This window comes from Barbus barbus (genome assembly GCF_936440315.1).
Source record: "Barbus barbus genome assembly, chromosome: 13".
In the NCBI taxonomy this organism is placed as follows: Eukaryota; Metazoa; Chordata; class Actinopteri; order Cypriniformes; family Cyprinidae; genus Barbus; species Barbus barbus.
In genome coordinates this window covers 17,844,212-17,865,345 of record NC_136741.1, presented here as the reverse complement: position 1 = coordinate 17,865,345, position 21,134 = coordinate 17,844,212, and the positions used below count along the sequence as shown (strand labels likewise).

Here is a 21,134-nt window from a genome sequence, read left to right as displayed (position 1 = left end):
GATATACAGTTTTGTGCCAACCAGTGAAGACTTATTACATCACATTCATTTTAGAATTCATACGTATAACAATACAAAACGGCTAAATAGCAGTGCAATAATTAGATAATATAAAAAAAAACTCCCTGTATTTTATATTACAGTACAGTTCAAAGTTTTTATTTAATTATTATTATTTTTCAAACTGTCTCCATAGTTTACTTTTCATAATTGATTCTGTTCAAAAAATAGATTTTTCTGTTTATTTATGTGAAGCTGTTTTCATACAATCTGTATTATAAGCTCTGTAGAAACAAAGGTGACAACTTTTTTTGAGACAGATATAGAAAAATGAATACCTTTATTCAACAAGGAAATATTAAATTGATCAAAAAGTGACAGTAGAGACATTTTCTAATATTACAAAAACTTTCAAATAAATGCTGTTCTTTTGAACTTTCTATCCATCAAAGAATCCTTAAAAATACGTATATCATAGTTCCCACAAAAAAATTAAGGTGCACAACATTGTTTTCAGTATTGATAATAATAAAAATGTTACTTAAGCATCAAATCAACATTAGAATGATTTCTGAAGGATCATGTGACACTGAAGACTGGAGAAATGTCTGCTGAAAACTCATGACAGGAATAAAAAAAAATATATTTTTAAATATGTTCAAAAAGAAAACTAAATAAATTGGGATAATATTTCACAATATTACTGTTTTCTTTTATTTATCAAATAAATGCACACTTGGTGAGCACAAAAGTCTTTTAAAAGCATTAAAAATCTTACCAACCCAACATTTTGAATGGTAATGTAGGTAACTAGGATGCCACTGTTGTCTGATGGCCATCTCATTAGCCCTATCTTCTTCATTGTTTGTGCAAAAATATTACAATTCAGATTATTCAATGAATCATGAGAAATAGCAGCATATTGTCATGTGTTTCAGGTACTGGAATTTGCTGCCTTATACTAGGTGTGATTGACAGCCGCATGCTTTGATTGTTTTCCCTTCCCTGTGTTCTTCACCTTTGATCCGGTCTGTCTCCATTTGGCAGGCATTTCCTGAGATTTATGTGGTTGTTTTTAATATCCATTCACCAACTTACTCCACTCAGTCATCTTTCAAGTTTTAATATGTGTTCTTTTAAGAAAATTGCTCCTGAAATTAATCTTATAAATCCCTTTAAGGCAGCACACATCAAAGGCTACCATTTATAGTCAGGTTTACACACAGACTTTAAATGTTCTTTCACTTCTGTTTGCACAAACAGCTACATTTGGCACGATAGCCTACTTTTTAATAAGAACCTCTGGTTTGCATTAGTTTGCTTTCTTCAAGTACCACTCTCAATGATGGCTCTCGTTGTTGTTTTTTTTAATGAATAGTTCACCTAAAAAATGAATGTTCTATCATTCACTTTCATTGTTAAGGAAAAGAGCACCATCAACATTCTTGTAAACTTCTATTTTTGTGTTCTATAGAAAAAAAGGAAGTAATACAAGTTTTGTAAATAAACAATCAAATAATTTATTTTTGTTTCCTTTAAAAAGGGAATGATGTGCAAGCTTTTAGAACTCAGTTGCTTTTGAATCTTTTGAACATGGCCATTCTTTACATTTTCATAATTTGCTGAAATTCTCAATGCATTTTGAAGCACAGTGATTCTTTGAGAATGAAGAAAAGCCTTACGTTTGTTAAAGCTTTTTTCAGTTCTCTACTCATTCAAAGGTCTGCACTCCAGCTTGTACAATGAAAAGATTTTTCAGGTGCGGTATTAATCATTGGTTCTTGCGCATGACATATCAGTGAAGTTGGCTTTACTTTGGCATTGTGTAATAGATTATAGTTTCTATGGTGCTGTGATTTGATCCATGGGTTCCAATTTCGAGCCAAACTCCAGGAGATGTGATGTGACATCTCCTGTATGTGGAGGGGGTGTAACACTGGTCCACCTGGGGATATCAGACGGTGCTGTGTGACAATGACATGGGGGAAAAGGAGCCTTTACACATACACTCTCTTCACAAAAGAACCAGTGTCACTGATGATGTCATTCCATCACTGAAAGCTTTCCCGGGTAGTGCTGGCACAGATTAGGATGGGATATTTTGTCACAGCACTTCCAGCCAACATACTTTATAGTTAACTGGTACTGTTCCATTTCAACTAACAATGGTTTTCTATTCTTGAAGGTATTTTGAGATGAAATCACATGCATGCTTGCTGAGAATACATCATTTTTTGATGGTGAATTAGAAATGCACTGGCCACGTGCCACAGGAAATTGAGCTGGAATGATAGGAAGAGGAATTTAATGAATTTCAGTTTAAAGTACCCGGGTCAGTAATTTTTTGATGTATATTTTAAATATTTCTATTCAGCAAGCATGCCTTAAACTGATAACAAAGTGATAGATTTTTATGTTACAAAACATTCTGTTTCAGTGGTCATTTGAATTTAATATTTGGTAACACTTTATTTTAAGGTGTCCTTGTTACATGTTACATGTACTTTCTATTATAATACCAATAAATTGTACATAATTACATGCAAGTAACCCTAAGCCAAACCCTAATCCTAACCCTAACCATATAGTAGTTAATTAATATTACTCAATACTGAAATGTATAATTACAGTGTAACAAGGACACCTCAAAATAAAGTGTAACCTAACATTTATATAGAATAAATATTTATAATAGTAAGAAATGTTTCTTGAGCACCAAATCACCATATGACAATGATGACAAGAATCCTGTGACACCGAAGACTGTAGAAATGTCTGCTGAAAATTCAGCTTTGCATCACAGGAGTAAATTGCATTTTAAAATATATTCAAACAGAAAAGTAATTTGAAATTGCAATAGTATTTTTGATCAAATAAATGCAGCCTTGGTGAGCATAAGATACTTTTTTTAAAAACATTTAAAATAAAATCTCGCTCTGCAAAGTTTTAATAATGCGTTTTAGGAAATAAAGCATTTTTCCACCTTGTTAATGAAATATACAAACTAAAAAAGTAAGTGTCTGTCTGTATCCTGTTTATTACCAGCAAATTCAGGAATCAAATGTAAATTTAAAAGGCATTTTTAATTCAATTCTCAATGATCACCAGCCCTGCTTTAAAAATCATCACACGTCTTGCTTTATAACCATAGAATTTATGTAACCAGACAGAATGTCATTATTAACCATCATCATCTTTAAAATTGGTCATTTAGAGATCTCGAAAGGGAATTAGTTTGCACTTATCGTAATATTTGGAGTGGTTTAATTCTAACATGAGACGCGTTTGGAGCAGTGGCGGTTCTCATGTGCTCTGAAGTGATTGTTACTCTGAAGATACATCACGCTGAGATGAGTGTTCCTGAGTGCACGCTTCGCTCTTCTTGGAACGACCCACATTTTCCGCTTATACACACAGCACTCCGTGAGCACTCATAAGAGCATATGAAAATGAATCTTCTGCGTTTCTAATGCCTTGTGAAATATATTTCATATTGATTAGGAGAATATCAAGAGTGATTTAGCATCGCAGAGGATGTAAAGTGGGGAGGATTTTGCAAACGCTTTTGCAAATGCATCACAAAGTGGGATTCCCATCCGTTTGATGCTGGTCATGTGATCTGTCTTTCCCAGAAGCCTTTTTTGTGCTGGTTTATAGAGTCTGCTAAATGCTTGTAAATGGAATAGAATCTAAAAAATATGTAATTGCATTTAATTATGAAGTTTTATTGGTAATTTACTTTAATGAAGGATTTTAGAACAATCTATTAAATGCTGTTCTTATGTATGTGATTGTGACGCAGTTTTCTCAAGTGAAAGAGGAAGTACAGGGGAATTTTTTGGAGGGGCTTCTGTCCAGATGAGAACTAGAAAGGAGAAAGAGCAAAATATCAGTCATCTGATGCCTTAGAGTCATGGCAACGGAAAGATCTTTTGTTTAGCTTGCGTCATGCCCAGTGCCTCGCAGTGGGCCCAATTCAGCACAGACTTGCAAATTAGCAAGCGCATATGCACGTCTGTTTCTGTTTGCTGGGCTTGAAGTAAAATCTACAGTCTTTTATCTGCAAATGGGTCAAATCCCATTTTGTTGAACACATTTTATACACATAGAAAGCCTATACCAGGCGCACATCAAACATCTGACGCAGGTCGTCCTGTGCATTTAGCCAGTAAGAATCGTCTCAGATTGTCACGGTAAGACAGTCAGAGTAGATTGTTGAGTGACTGATCACTTCTGTTCCACATATTCTGTTATTTTTAGTGTAGGACAACATGAATTGGTTTGTAAGTGTGAGTCATATGCTTATTAAATAAGTACTCCACAGTACTCCATAAAATAAAAAGCAGACTTGATTATTATTTTTTCAAATGAAGCATAGTGCATTTGTCTTCATGAAATCATTTCCATTTCTTGATAGATTTATATAGGTAAGGGTTTAAAATACTTGATTTACTAAGGTCCCACTAATGCTCATCAAGCATTTATTTGATCATAAATACAGTTAAAACAGTGTTGTTATAAAATATTATTACAATATAAAATAATTGTTTTCTATATTAATACATTTAAAAAATATTTTTTTTTTTCCTGTGATGGCAAGGCTGAATTGTCAGCAGTCTTCAGTGTCATATGATCCTTCAGAAATCATTTTAATATACATATTTTGAGCCCAAGAAACCTTTCTTGTTATTTTTCAATGTAAAAAAACAGTTTTGCTGCTTTATACAGAAACTGTGATACTTTTTTCATGATACTCAGGTGAATAGAAAGTTTAAAAGAGCAGCTAGTTGGAAATTTGTAACATTATAAATGTCTTCATTGTCACTTTAGAACAATCTGATGCATCCTTTCTGAATAAAAGTATTCATATAAAAATAAAATAAAATAAAGATGACCCCATTTTTTTAATCAGTAGTGTACCTTCATATAATAACAAAGATGATTCAATAATGCAACTTTGAATAAATGAAATGCATATAACAATATCACAAGGACTTTTAAGGATGTGCTTATTACCTTTCTGGGCCTTGAACGTGTCAGTTGCATTGCTGTCTATGCAGGGTCAGAAAGCTCTCGTATTTCATCAAAAATATTTTGATTTGTGTTCCGAAGATTAACAAAGGTCTTACAGGTTTGGAACGACATGAGGGTGAGTAATTAATGACAGAATTTTCATTTTTGGGTAAACTATCCCTTTAATAATATAGGTCTACAGTATCCATTCTCAAAGTTTGGCCACAACGAAAGCAGCTATTGTGCATGATAAATCTGCCTTTCAATTATTATAATTTTTTATTATTATTTAGTCATTTAGCAGACGCTTTTATCCAAAGCGACAACAGAAGCAATCAATTGTAGTATTAAAACAACTAAAACAGATCCAAAATTAAAAGCTAAAATGTTGTAAATACTATAAATACACATTTAAAAAAAATAAAGAAATTAAATAAAAATGACAAATGCATACAACAAAATATCAAAACTTAACATTTAAATTAAAACAAAAAATAAAGCTAAAAACAATTCAAAATATTAAAGCACAAAAGGTATAAGTGTATAATAATAATAATAATGATTCTAACATAACACTAAGCCAAACACCAAAAAAACATATGTGAAAGTGAAGTGACATACTACCAAGTATGGTGACCCATACTCGGAATTCGTGCTCTGCATTTAAACCATCCAACGTGCACACACACAGCAGTGAACACACACACAGCAGTGAACACACACACACTGTGAACACACACCCGGAGCAGTGGGCAGCCATTTATGCTGCGGCGCCCAGGGAGTAGTTGGGGGTTCGGTGCCTTGCTCAAGGGCACCTCAGTCGTGGTATTGAGGGTGGAGAGGGCGCTGGACATTCACTCCCCCCACCTACAATCCCTGCCGGCCCGAGACTCGAACCCGCAACCTTTGGATTACGAGTCCGACTCTCTAACCATTAGGCCACGACTTCCCCACATGTGTAGGTACAACTTGAACTAAAATTAAAATAGATAACAAATAAAAATCAAACTACATTAGTTTAACAATAATCCTGAAAAAAGAACACTGAGCCAAACACACATGCTATAAAAACAACAACTTGCTTAGTAAGAAATGGTTATAAAAATAAAATAAAAAAATTGCATTAATTTGCAACTTATATGCATGCCCATAAATACATGCATCTAAAAAAGACAGTACTTTAAATATACTTTGTTATTATAGTAGATTAAGCTCGCACATGTTATTATCCACACAAAGCCTGGAAAGAAAATTTGGTCCTTGGTCATTTAGCCAAACGTGTAATACATTTCATGACGATGAGCTAATGTTTCATCTTCTGGGAAAAACATTTCCTCTATTTGGTTGGATCACTATTTACCTTTAGTTCTGGGTCCAGAGGTTATTTCTGAATCACCATCAAATGTTTCCCGTGGGTGAGACGCAGCCTTTGGGTGAGTGTGCACATGCACCTGTTTTATATAGGCTAGTTTATTGAACGGCTGTGCTATCTTGGCCTTGTTTCACAGTAATCTGTTAACCTAGCCAATTAGTGTGGCAACAGCACACAGTCCACATTTGTCTCTGTCAAGCTGGCGACTGCAACACACTCACACACACACACACACACACACATACACGCACGAACACACACAGAGACCCTATACCTTGTCAGATTCTTGTAACATTGCCAATATCTGTACCGGTAAAAAGCAGGATCCATTTATCACCTCTAACCACAGAGGAGTACATGCTAAATATACAATAATGAAATTACATGTTTGATATATTGCAAACAATTATTTGCGATCTGTATAGTGATTTGACCTGCGTTGTAAATGTGTGTCAGCCACAGGTTATTGATATTAACAGCAACCCACACATGCAAGACACACTAGGTGTAGATTTGCTTTGGGAGGGGCAAAGTTACAAACCTGGTTACCATGGAAACAAAGGAAGGACATTAATGTGATTAAACGACGAGGTTGTCTTGAGGATTTGCGTGAGCGTGACTAGCATGAGATTGAATTTCACGTCATTGAAGTGTGGCGACGTTGTTTGTGCATCATCATGAATGCTGTGGATCTGTTGCATCCAGAGGAGCCAAGTTTTGCTAGTGATTTGTAGTGCGGCATGTGGATCATCTGTTATTTGCTGAACAAAGCCACAGATGACGCTTGAAATGACAGGGTGACTGGCTGGCTGGATGGTTGTGTGTGTGTGTGCGAGTTTGACAGGAATGTGAGAAAAACTTTGCTTGTGTTTCATGTTAAGGTTTTTTAGCTGCAGCGCTAATATGCTTACTTTGACTCTGAGTAAAACATGATTTAGGATGACCAGGTTTAGGAGAATATGAGAGCGAGCATGGCATCCTCAGCTGCATTTGAAGTGCGGCAGAATGTCGGAAACTCTTGTGATCTCTGTACTCTTTAAAAACAGGATAGTGTTGTACAGATCAGGGTTAATCCTGTCAACAGAATTACTGATAAAAATGTTTAAAACATTTACTGATAAATGTTAATGAAGAAGAGATGGAAAAGACACACCGTGACAATTATTTTAGTGTTTACTCACAAAACACATGAAACCATTACCATTCAAGTTTGTGGTCCAAGTAAAAAGATTTTTGAATTATGTATTTTATGCTTTCCAATGCTGCATTTATATAGTATTTAATATAGTAAAAACTGTAATATTGTGAAGTAGTATTACAATTTAAAATAAATGCTTTCTATTTAAATGTATTTTAAAATGCAGTTTATTCGTGCAATGGCAAAGCTGAATTTCAGTGTTCAGTGTCACATGATCCTTCAGAAATCATTTTATGCTGGTTTGGTGCTCAAGAGACATTTATTTTTCTTCTTTTTCTTCGTCTTATTATTATTATTATTATTATGTTGAAAGCAATTGTGCTTAATTTGTGGAAATCGTGAGACTTTGTGAGACAATACCTGCCCAATTGCTACTCAAAACTAGCCCAATCGCGTTTTGAGGGGGATCCCCCAATAAAAATCATGTTCCAGGGGGAAAAATACAAGTTTTTTGGTGGGGTTTCCCTGGTAAAATTTGCATTCCAGGGGCTAAATATCACGTTATTGGGGTTGCTTCAACCCGCGAACATGAAAAAACTTGCCAAAGCCCAATTCTGCGGGAAACCCATGGACTTGGTAACACTGGTCTGCATAGCGTACGTAAACGCGCTGATGACGTATCCTGTCTGCGTGAACAGGGTGCTCCGAGATATGCAAATACATATGTTGACAGGCAGGTAGGAAAGTCAATAAAAATGCTCGGAACGAACGTTTTGATTGGATGAACATTTCTTGGTCCTACGTCTTCCACAGAATATATAAATACAGATAAATACATTTAGACCACTTAACTTAATGATTGCTATCGGGATGTGAAGACACTTTCAACCAGCATAACAAAAAAATGTTTTTGAAGACAATCACCTTTTGCAACTTTAAACCTTATGTGACAAATTCTTTTTTTTAAATAATATATTTACCTTTTTCTTTTAGTCCGATTGCTAATAGTCTATTAACTCTTTGTTTAATGTGATGAATTCCTGCTGACATGCAGGTTTGGGCCTTGGATGGAGAGTGATCTTGAAATGAGAGAAAACTCAGACACTCCAACAAAAATCTCTTCTTGTTCCAGCCGTAATCATGCAGCTTCGCTCCCCACTCCAATTTCACTCCACACTGCTCACAAACTCTGGATGTACGAACACATAGCAGAAAAGCTCAAAATGAGCTCCTGTGCCAAAATGGGGTGTCTGGACATTTTGTTGATTCAGGAGCACTATCATTTTATAAAGCCATTGTTCAATTCCTCCTCCAAAATTGGTTCTATGACCTAATCAAATGTCATTACCTTGGAAGCAGCACATCATTCTCAAACAAATTGGTTGTCTGATGGGCAAATTTCTATGGTAGTATGGTTTTAGTTTTTTCAAAAATTTATCTAATGATGCTTCGGTGACAAATTTGTGCGCATGAAGCACAATCACCTTGACAACTTGCACCAAATTCATTTTTTGAGTGAGTTCAAAAGCACAGTTATACAAATCTGATTGGAGACTGAGGGACCATTGTTTCTTATGTTCAAATGCTTTTGTCCTTGCATTAAAGCTGAAGAAACTAGGGACTAGTCCAAGCAGCATATGGCATAGACGTTGCCAACAGGATGCACTCAGCTTCCATCCCTAGAGTACATATTTGCAACAGCTGTGTTTCATGTTCCAGCCTTTTGAGAGCCAAGTCCATCTCTAAAATGAATTTCCAGCATTGGTGTCTGTGTCCGAAACAGGTATCGTCTCAAGCGGACAAAAACATAAACTGCTCCTTGTTTAAATTCAAAACATGAGAAAGTAAACAGATTTGTATACATTATTAATTATTCATGCTTTTGTCAGAATATAGAAAGCTATTTTCAATACTTTAGTCATTCAGGGGGAAAAATTATTCATTCAGTTTCGTATGATTAATAATCAGGCACTGCCAATATGAACCAGTTAAAAAAATCATTAATGCATAATCAACATACAAAACCTCTTAGCCTAGAGATCTTTGTATTATAGTATATCAGATTTTCACTACATGAGTATTGTGGTCAAATTAATTCACGATAATGATATTATTGCAATATCTACAGAAGTTTTTAACTTATATTAAGTGGCCAGCCGTGTTTTACTGAGTCATTCTGAGCTGGTAACCATGACAGATTTAGATATGATTGCCAGGTGCAGCTTTACTCCATTTTCATTTACTGACCTCTGTTTCTTCAAAATAATCATTGACCTCTCTTATTCTTCTCTTAAGTCTAATTTTGGTCACATAGATACTTTAACCAACAATTGTTTGCACATCCAAACATATGTTATTGTTTCAAATACTTTTCTTATTTTACATATTTGTTTTATGTCTAATATCATTGGAATGCAGTTTAAGTTTCACGGCTGTCCTTCAGACTGACTACTTGCATTTTAAATTGTGGTAGTTATTTTAATAATTCACAGATCAGTTCACAGGCAATTATATCTTTGTAATGGGCAAAATAGGGCAAAATATTTAAACGGCTCTTAAGAATATTTTACTGTTGCAGTAGGTATCATATTTAGAAGAAAAACAATTTGTTGTTCATATCAGTGTTTTAAAAAAAATATTTAGTGAATGAATTAATCGGATTTACTTTCATGCATTTCATTCGTAAACTAACTGAATGAACTAGGACATCCCATTCATGAATGAACAGGGACATCTTGATTTTGAACAAACTGAATGAATTGGGATCTTGTTTGTGAATGATGATTTGTTGATGACGTCGTTCGATATGTTAGTCTCATTCAAAATGTGTAAAAATTACTGATGCTGTACACAAAATGATATTATAATCTTATTGAAACTTGGTATTGAAATTTTTTATGGCTATTATTCTTGTTTTTATACTTTGATAAAAGTAATGCTGAACAATTTTAGTAGATTTGTAGACAGGGACATTTTAATAATGAATAATAAAACTTGTGAACGACTTCAGATTCACTCAGCACACAAAAGGGCCCTGACTGATACAAAAAGTCAGCAACTGGTGTTTATGTAGTATGTTACTTGCAGAAAGAGCCACAGAACAAATCAATAAACAAACGTGAATTGATCTTTTTAGCAAACAGACTGACTGAGATGAGAATGGAAAACCATACCATTGCTTTGTAACAGAACCTAAGGAGATTTTACCGCAAGCTATTTTTAGATGAGGATTGTTTCAGAATAAGAAGGCAGCTTGCGACACATATAAAAATGAATAAACATTTACTTTAAAGGAAGAAATGCATTTAATTATAAACACATGCTGAAAACTAAAAACAAACACATCAGTGCAAATAATGCAAACATCAGTAAACAATGAGGTGTCAATTAGCATGATTTATACATACTGTGATAGTGCAAGCTGGGGAAAATAGTTGGAGAGAAATGGATGTGAGGTGTCCATAGTAATTAACAAGAACAATAAAAAAAATGGTACATCATGTTAAAAAGGGTAAATGAGTTCAATAATTTTCAAGTTTGGGGTTGGTAAGGTTTCTTTGAAAGTAGTCTCTTGTGCTAACCAAGGCTGCATTAATTTGATAAACAATACAGTAGAAACAGTAATAGTGTTAAATATTAAAATTGTAATGCCAAGGTCTGTCATGAAACTCTAGATGACACACGCTGATGTGTCCTGACCATAAACTGATGATATTCACAGCGTTAAACGACTTGGCATAAGCTGATTGGTTCATGTTGCATACGCAGCCGATGAGCTTGCTGCTTTACATTTAAATGGCTGTTAGCATTCGCTTGAGCATTTTGCAGTGCACTTTCAGAGCTCCTCTGAAACCCTGCAACTTCCCCAGCTCCACCTGTATAGATCTGCTATGGGTTGTTATATATGCTATTTGTGCAGCAGCAGTATGTCTTAAATACTCACAGGACCGCATCGCTGTATGTATTGGCAGTAGCAAGTTCCTGTACTTCCTTGCTTGCAGCAGCAGCAGCAAAAATCTACAACAACAGCAATAACCTACAGCAGCAGCAGCGTAGCTGATCTGTTCCACCAAGACCAAATTCATTAACAAAATGCAATACTATGCTAAAATCTCCCGAGATTTATAACATTCCCAATTTGGAATATTATAAATGTCAGTTTTGATAAACTTAATGCATCCCTGGTGAATAAAAGTATTATTCAGTATTATTATTATTGTCATTATTTACATTTTACTGATCTCAAACTTTTACTTAAACCATTGCTTTGTATTAGTATGCACCCAAAAACTAGATTTCCAGAATCTAAATAAAGCTACAAAAACAACTCAAAAAACTGTCCTAAATATAGAACCGAAATAGGCAGTCAGGGCCAGAGAGATACCAAATAAAAGGGATCATCTCTCTCCTTTAGGACAGAAAGATACAACTATAATGGATTTTGGATAAAGCATAAATCCTCTGAGACTGTCATCACCACAGAGATCAGCAGGGTGTCTGGTTTCCATTTTCTAGACTGTTACCATGTGTACAGTCTATTTGTTGATAAAAGTAACATTTAAACTGTGCAAGAAAAATAGGCACGTGTCTTCTGTCTCTAAGTGCGACTGGAAACAGACTTACTGACTGTGTGATTTCCCCCGCACTCCAGATCTTCTTGTTTACTGCTGAGCAGAGGCCACCGTCTTCCTGTTTTTGAAAGTAAAGAGCTGCCGTACTCTCAAGAGACACTGTTTCTGCCAGGTGTGAGCGGACCTGTGATACTCGACCCCCTGAGGAGGTAGAAGTGTGACTGACTGACAATGCAACCAGAGACACCCACTAGCAGATACAGTAACCCTCTCTCTGCTGCCCTGAGTCCCTCCAGCGTTTTTGACTGGTGGACGGATGAGTTTAGAGTTCAAAGAGCTTCCATTGGACGACAGCTGAATCTGTTGGGAATTTAAATATGACGGATTTTAACCTGTCGGACAACAAGAGCTTTCTAAAGTCGTGTCTGAGTCTGGGTACATACTCATACCGCTGGCACTCTTGGGTCTGGTAAGCACGAATGTGGGTGTAAGGTAGTAACCGCTGCAGCCACCTGTTCGATTGTTTGGATTAGTTGACTTTGTTTGCGTAACTTGTAATGGCAAATTAAACTAATTTATGTTCTAGGTGCACAGTTGCACAATGTTTTGGGAGCAGAATGTTCAAAACTGGCTCTTAAACTTCGTGCCCTCAGTTTTAAGGTTATCCGTTCCTTGTATCAGAGGCTTTTAAGGATTTTGAAAGCCTACATGGCACCCTATACCTGCAGCACTCTGAGATCCAGGTGGATGGGGTTTCATTTTATTCATGCAGAGGAGACTTGGCAAGAGAGCGTGGCTGTGAAAGAACTTTCCTCCAGTAATTTCTTAGAAAAGAGAGTGAATTTCTTTTTAAAAATTAGCTGTTTTTTTCTTGAAAATGTATGACTTCTACCACACTATCCCATTCACTCTTGCTCAGCTTGACATATTCTCATCACTCTCTCTCATTGATAGCCAGGCTTAATGGAAGAGCTAAATGGGTTGATTTTGTGGTTGATTTAGTGCTTACTTAGTATTTTTGAATATATTTAATTTAATATAGTAGTATATTCTATATACTGTGATATTCAGTGTATTTGTCTCCTCTCTGGACTACACTGAACTAAACAGGTGTTTTAAAATAATTTCTGAAGCTCTTCCTTGAAAGAGATGCTTAAAGATGCACTCTTTTCTGTTTGTTTCAACATTATGAAGCTGCAGGCCCAGAGGCCTGGAGGCCCAACTGCCCGCTCAGACCAGCACTCCCAGAACTATAGTTTTTTCAGACAGTGCCTCCTGCTGTTTGGAAGATTATCTAACCTGATTAGATAAGATTACCTAACCTGAAGAACTTTTTTTCTACTATAAAATATTACACTATGACTGAATGCATTATTATATAAAATATTACACATACTAGGTTATGATTTAATGCATTAAGTTTATCTAACCTGGTTAGATTATCTAACCAGGTTAGATTATCTAACCTGATTAGATAAGATTACCTAACCTGAAGAACTTTTTTTCTACTATAAAATATTACACTATGACTGAATGCATTATTATATAAAATATTACACATACTAGGTTATGATTTAATGCATTAAGTCTGGTTTATTTTTATTAATTGTATTTGTAAATAGAAATTGTTCAGTTACTGAAATATTTTCAGTCATTTATTAATTAAGGATTTATCACATTCTTTAGTATTGAGTTATGAACATTAATTATATATTTACATACAATAAATTATAGTGCTCATAGTCATTTCCTCACACCAAACTTTATTTTTGTATTCTTTTTCATGAGGTCCTACAAGTCATTGACTTGTAAACAATGCAGAGAAAAATGGTGAAAAAAATAATTGGGTTAATAATGTATATATTGCATATTAAATAACATCTGAATCAGAATGAGCTTTATTGGCCAAGTATGTTTACAAGTATGAGGAATTTGTTGTAGTAACAGAAGCTCTACAGTGCAACAGAAAGACAGCAACAGGACAGGACACAGATAATAAAAGAATAATACAAATATCCAAATAGGCAATGTACAAAACAGTAAAAACACAATATATAATATAGACAATAATGTGTGTACAGGTCTGATATGTGCAAATTTGAAATTAAAAAATTAGATAAAAAAGTAATAATTTAGTTGTGTGTTCCGCATTTTATTGTCAAATGTTCATGAGATAGATTGCCTGAGGGAAGAAACTGTTTCTGTGTCTGGTCGTCCTGGTTCTCAGAGCTCTGTAGCATCGACCAGACGATAACAGTTCAAAGAGGGAGTGTGCTGGATGTGAGGGGTCCAGAGTGATTTTACCAGCCCTTTTGCTCACTTTGCTCACTGGATAAGTACAGTTCTTGGAGAGTGGGGAGGGTTGTACCAATGATTCGCTCAGCAGACCGGACTACCCTCCGTAGTCTTCTGAGGTCAGACTTGGTAGCTGAGCTGAACCAGACAGTTATTGAAGTGCAGAGGATGGATTCGATGATGGCAGAGTAGAACTGTTTGAGCAAGTCCTGTGGCAGGTTGAACTTCCTCAGCTGGCGAAGAAAGTACAACCTCTGCTGGGCTTTTTTCACAATAGAGTCTATGTGATTGTCCCACTTCAGGTCCTGAGAGATCGTGCTGCCCAGGAATCTGAATGACTCCACTACAGTCACAGTGCTGTTCATGATAGTGAGTGGGAGGAGAGCAGGGGGGTTTCTCCTGAAGTCCACTATCATCTCCACAGTTTTGAGTGTGTTGAGCTCCAGGTTGTTAAGACTGCACCATACAGCCAGCTCCTTAACCTCCTGTCTGTAAGCAGACTCGTCACCATTCTGAACGAGGCCAATAACTGTGGTGTCATCTGCAAACTTTAGGAGCTTGACACAGGGATCTTTAGATGTGCAGTCGTTGGTGTAGAGGGAGAAGAGCAGTGGGGAGAGAACGTAGCCCTGAGGAGCTCCAGTGCTGATCGTATGGGTTTACTAACTGCTGCCTGTTTTACCAAGCTTTACTAACTGCTGCCTGTCTGTCAGGAAGCTGGTGATCCACTGACAGACGGAGGTGGGGACGAAGAGCTGAGTTAGTTTATTCTGAAGGGTGTCCCTGATGATGGTGTTAAAAGCGGAGCTGAAGTCCACAAACAGGATCCTCTCATAAGACCCTGGTCTGTCCAGATGCTGCAGGATGAAGTGCAGTCCCATGTTGACTGCATCATCCACAGACCTGTTTGCTCTGTAGGCAAACTGCAGGGGGTCCAGTATGGGTCCCGTGATGTCCTTCAGATAAGCCAAAACCAGTCATTCAAATGATTTCATGGCCACAGACGTTAGAGCCACAGGTCTGTAGTCATTAAGTCCAGTAATTTTGGGTTTCTTTGGGACGGGGATGATGGTGGAGCGTTTGAAGCATGAGGGGACTTCACACAGCTCTAGTGATCTGTTGAAGATCTGTGTGAAGATGGGGGCCAGCTGATCAGCACAGGTTAAAATAAAAATAAACAGAACATCAAATAAAATAAATGCTTTACATTCTTGTTGGGGAGATTTTTCATTTCTCGAGCAATTCTTCTGTCAAATTCCTCAACTTCACTAAAAGAAAAGATAAATGCTGTTGTCAGAAATGTTGTGTAACAGTTTTTGTACAAACAAAAATTGAAAACATACCTTGAGTAATAAATGGGGCCCTGGAGGAACACCTCTTCAGCCTCCTGCCAAGACAAGCCCTGCAGCTCGCAAAGGCCATGAATGATGGCCTGTACAAATAAACCATCTGGGAAACACTACACAAGTCACACGCAAATTATTTAGACAACCCAACAGAGCTCATATTGTCAATTCTACGCAGATTACTTGATATTTTGATGAAAATAAACTCAAGGCCACATTTTATTCCAAAGATCTTATTTGTAATTATTACAGAACTTATTTCTAATTGTTACACTGTTATTGTGTTACTATTATTGTCTGTGGTAGCACTTGAGATTTGTAAAGTACAATAAAAAGAATGTGCAATATTATTTTTCTTACACATATTACTACTACTAATAGTATGAAATAATAGTAGTTAATACAGTGATATGTACAGTAGACCTACATAGTACTAAAATATGTTACAACTAATCTTTTTATTATATATTATAAATTTTATTTTAACATTTTTCCTTTAACGTTTTTTATTTTGTTAGAAAACATATTAAGTATCCCAGAATGGTACAATAACACAGAAAATAAGAGCAAGCTGTAAATATTATAAAATAATGCTATCTTTCGACACTAATTTTTATCAAATCAAACACTGACTAAGCTAGCAATAATAGGTTACGCACCACGTGTTTGAAAATAACTGGGGAGAACAAAAAAAAATACTAAATTTAATACTAAAATAGGCTATTTGTTTGTTGGTGTAATAAGATGTCACATTGATTTATGCCATAAAACCTGGTAATTTTCAGGAATCGCTTTAATAAAATTAATAACCTTACTGACGTGTCTGATGTTGCTACTTGCTAGCAGTTTTATAATGTTGGAAATTATTACGGTACACACCGCTACAAAACAAATGTTCATCCAAACAGCAGGAGGCACTGTCTAAAAAAAACGATAGTTCTGGGAGAGCTGGCCTGCAGCTTCACCCTACTCGTTTGTTTTGTTGGTTGTTATGAGAGTTGCCTTGGATGTTATACTGACACCTAGTGGCTGGATGATGCACATTGCAAAAACAGAAGTGTCTGATGCCATTGCAATAGAAATGTACTATTTACAGTCGGTTCAGTGTCCTAAAATATAGGGGTTAGTTTAGGTAACAGGTGTCATTTTTGGCTGGTCATGTGATCTCAAAATGGCTGCCCCCATGAGGGTGACCCTCTCCATCTAAAAGAGTAAATATCTTTAATTAATGGCATGGCCTTACCCAGGGTTTGAAAATTAGTCTGGGGTGGGATTAACAAATACAACTCATTAAGAGACAAAGATGTTTGTGAAAGATGTTTTGTCTGTTTTGGAGGGAACACTGTTAAATTATATCATATTTATTTCATTAAAATTTGTTAATATTTTACTGTAGGTTAGGAGTGGATAATTTTATCAGTTGTTTATTAATCATGCAACAATACATATACTACTATACTGTAATTAACTATTGCTGAATGAAATTGCAGACTTCTTCATGGCTAGTGTTTGCATAATTAATTTCATTCTGTAACTTACTTGTTCTACAGATCTGTGTTCTAGTGTTAAATGTTACTGTTTTTGACAGCGTTGATAGCGTTTCTAATATCATGATATTTTTTGCATTTGCCTTACCGAATGTGCTATCCTTTCCGCGGGCTCTTTTGATTACTGTCAGTTTAAGTGCCGGTGATGCAGTGTTGCCAGATATTGTTATAAAACAAAACAAAAACAACAACAAAAAAATTATAATAAACCAAATTTATTTCAAATCGTTTGCAAATAATATAAAGATATCGCTTAACCGTAAACTGGAACTTCCCACTTTATTAACTTGCTAAAGTGTAAAAGACAAGTCCAAAAATGCTTATGCTAGCTTGATCTGGCAACAGGGCTGCGCCCGCGCATTCACTCACGACTCTCTCAAGCCTTGTTCAATCTAAATAAATATAAATAAAATATGTAACAAATACTGTAATACAAAGCACGTTGGCGTGTCTTGTAAATACCATGGTATATTGAATATGTTAGTCAATTGGTAATGTGGCATATACTGTATATTAAAATTCCATCTAAAAGGACCAATAGATACTACCATGGTTTTGTGGACATATATTGTGGCAATACTAAGTACCTTAGTGTACTTTGTAAATATGATGGTCTCCGAATATGGCACATTCAGTACTATGCCATATACAGTATTTCCATTTAAAAATACCCTTATTTAATTATTCATAGGCAGGTTAGGGCCATAAAATCCAAGTAGTTGGATAGGAAAAACATAATTAGCTAAATTTAATTCTGCTTTATCGTGTCAAGATTGTTTATTATATGGCTTTTTAATTTGTATTTAAATAAAATATTTATTTATTTAATAAAATATAACTAAACTATATTTTAAAATAATAAAAATAAAATAACCTAATATACTGTATGACATTTTTACTTTACTTTACTGTACTGACAGGGTAGTATACAGTCAGTAACTTTGACAAACACAACAAAACTTCAGGGTGGTACAGCCTTTACTGGTCTGATCAGGGATTATACATTATCCCATATAATACATATTTAACTCATAGTTAGCATTTTTATGAACTCTTTGACTCATTTATATTTGAAGCATTCCTATTACCAGTTCAGCCACTTTTTGAAATCGACCTAAAATGTAATTCACAGCTCCGCATCCCTATACCTCCACTTCCCCACCTCACCTCCAACCTAAGTGAGATTTGAAATCACCTGCATTACAGATGGAACTGATCCCAGTGGTTTAATACAGTCTATTTGCTCAATTATGTAATACATTACGCATTAAGCAGCAGAAACCTGATAGGGCCGCATTACTCATGAAAATGAGAAGCGATTATGTGTCATTTTCATGATCAGCAGGCAGTTATCCTAGCAGTTGAAACTTAAGTGCTGCCCTGTGTTTTTTGCCAGTCAGATAAGCTTGTATAGAGTTAGCGGTGAAAGGTGAAAGCATGTAGATTGGATCCGCTGGGCTCTCAGATAGCCAGCTTCACAGTGGGAGTCAGGTCCTTTTGACTTCTACCATTCACCTCTCCGTCTTCCCTCCCTGTGCCCATCTGGAGAAGATCAGCCCTTAATGTCATTGCACACCGAGTCCGAAATGTTCGCACGTTAAAAAATAAATATGACCTCACATTGTGTCAATCACATTTACACACTGCCTCTGAAACATTCGTCCATCATAAAAAAATTCAGATCAGGTTTGATTTTCTGCGTTTTTGCATCCGTAGTAAGCATTTTGATAGGTAAGGATAACGAATACGAAAAAACTGAAAAAACGCATAAGAAAATTTCAGACTTTCCCCCTTGCCCTCTAACACTCATTTCCACAAGTTATTTTCCTTTTTTCACCTTTTAATAGCCTTCCTGACTTCTTTTTCTTCTTCCTGTATTTTTCTTCACTTGCTAGCAATAGTTCACCCAAAAATGAAAATTGCCAACATTTACTGACCGTCATTTTGTTGTGCTCCATTTTCTAAACTTTCTGAAGCCATAGAATTGTTTTATGTAGGGCTGCATGATAATGGCTAAACTGACAATCACAGTTAATAATCATAATAATTGCCATTTTAGAAATGTCTTTTTACATTTCATCAGAATTATTCAGTTATTCAGAATTAATCAAGAGAATGTCAACTGGTTTATTTGACCTCATCTTGTTTCCTAATTAATTCGTAATATAAATTAACACATTCATTATGAAGTCAAAACAAGTACAAGAAGAAGCTTCTTTCAAAAGCTAAATCAGTAAAATTCCTGATATTAACTATTTTTCATTAAAGGGGTCATATGATGCTATTTTAAAGATCATTATTTTGTGCATTTGGTATAACAGAATATGTTGACATGCTTTAATGTTCATAAAACACATTATTTTTCAAATACTGTACATTATTGTAGTTCCTCTATGCTCCGCCTCTCTCAAACGCCTGGTTTTCTACAAAGCCCCTCCTTCCGACAAGCACAGTCTGCTCTGATTGGCCAGCTGACACAGTGCATTGTGATTGGCCGAACACCACAAGCACGCTTCAACTTTCAAAGTAAATATAAAGACAGTTAATAATGTCCTTAGTTTTACCATCAGTTCAAGCCCGAAAGGGGAACAGAGTCGCGTGACCGACACAGTGATGATGCTCGTATGTGTTTGCGCACAAGCCGCGATTAAGATAAGCTGATGAGCTGTGATGTGACCCCCTCTCTCTCTCTCTCTCTCTCTCTCTCTCTCACACATACACACACACACACACACACACAACACATTACTCTACACTGCACAAAACTCCGCATTTGAACAGTCAAAAGCAAATACTTAAACTAATAACAAAACATACTTACAGACGCTGATTCAGAAGCACCAAATTATCATGGCAAATTTGGAATTTACCCTTTTTTTTTTAGAAATAAGCCTTCGTGCACAGACAGCCTTGTACTCTCCTTGGTTCACGAAACTGTCGTCCACAAAATGCATTGCACAAATTCGAACATCTGGGTTGTGCTGTTCTGTAGTAAACAAATCTTAACAATGATTCCTAATTGCATCTACTTTTGGAAGGCCAAATAAAGTGCTTTTGCTTTCGCATAAAAACACACAGCGTCTCCCTGACATGGCTGCTTCAACACTATTGCAGTTACTGAAACCACGCCTTCTTTCTTTGCGTTCACATTTGGGCGGCATTACGCAAGTATTTCCACATTGTGACATAGACATGTGGGGGTGTGTTTTAATGAGGCGTTTTATCCCAGTCTTCTCTTTTAGATAGAATAAATCCTTTTGTGAGAGACTTTGAGCTTTGTAACTCTGCAGATCGTATACATGAACAAACAGCAACATAACACACTAAAGAAAAGGAAAACAAGAAATCGTATCATATGACCCCTTTAAAACAACAGCAAAATTGAATTTGTATTGTGGCACAGAGGTTGCGTATTTATTCAATTGCAAGCAATATTGTCAAGATTCAGGTTCAGATTTATTACAGTTCAGGTTTGCTTGCAGATTTAGTCGAAGCAAAAAGTACAAATGATCACATGAAAGAAAACAGACTGGCAAACACCAGGTATCCTGAAAACTCTGATTGGGGGATTTAAGCTCTTGACATCTGGCAACCACAAGCATAAGGCTTCTTCCAATGCAAGATAATGTAAAATGATGAATAAAACATTAAACATTTTTAGCCCTCTGTTCGATATCGTCATTTATAAATGACGATCAGAAAATTGCATTTAAAATACAATATTAATATTCAACCAACAAAATTTTATTTTAGGGATGTCAAATGACATCCCCTTCAAGCAGTAAAATTTTAATTTATTAGCCATGTGCTTCACATTTTTGTTAACTAGTAAAGGATACATTAGAACATGTT

The 21,134-nt window shown here is 35.7% G+C and overlaps 1 protein-coding gene across 2 annotated transcripts in view; it reads left to right on the top strand.

Moving 5' to 3' along the window:
- LOC306879017 (3',5'-cyclic-AMP phosphodiesterase 4B-like) overlaps positions 1–21,134 on the top strand; it is a 170,679-nt gene that overhangs the window by 93,611 nt on the left and 55,934 nt on the right. The window contains exon 1 of one of the 2 annotated variants that reach the window (XM_079431681.1): positions 12,325–12,563. The exons of the other annotated variant lie outside the window; for it this stretch is intronic. Within the exon in view, the coding sequence (XP_079287807.1) occupies positions 12,472–12,563 (92 nt within the window). The 5' untranslated portion in view covers positions 12,325–12,471. Of the gene's footprint in view, positions 1–12,324; positions 12,564–21,134 lie in introns of those variants that run through there. 2 annotated transcript variants of the gene reach the window in all.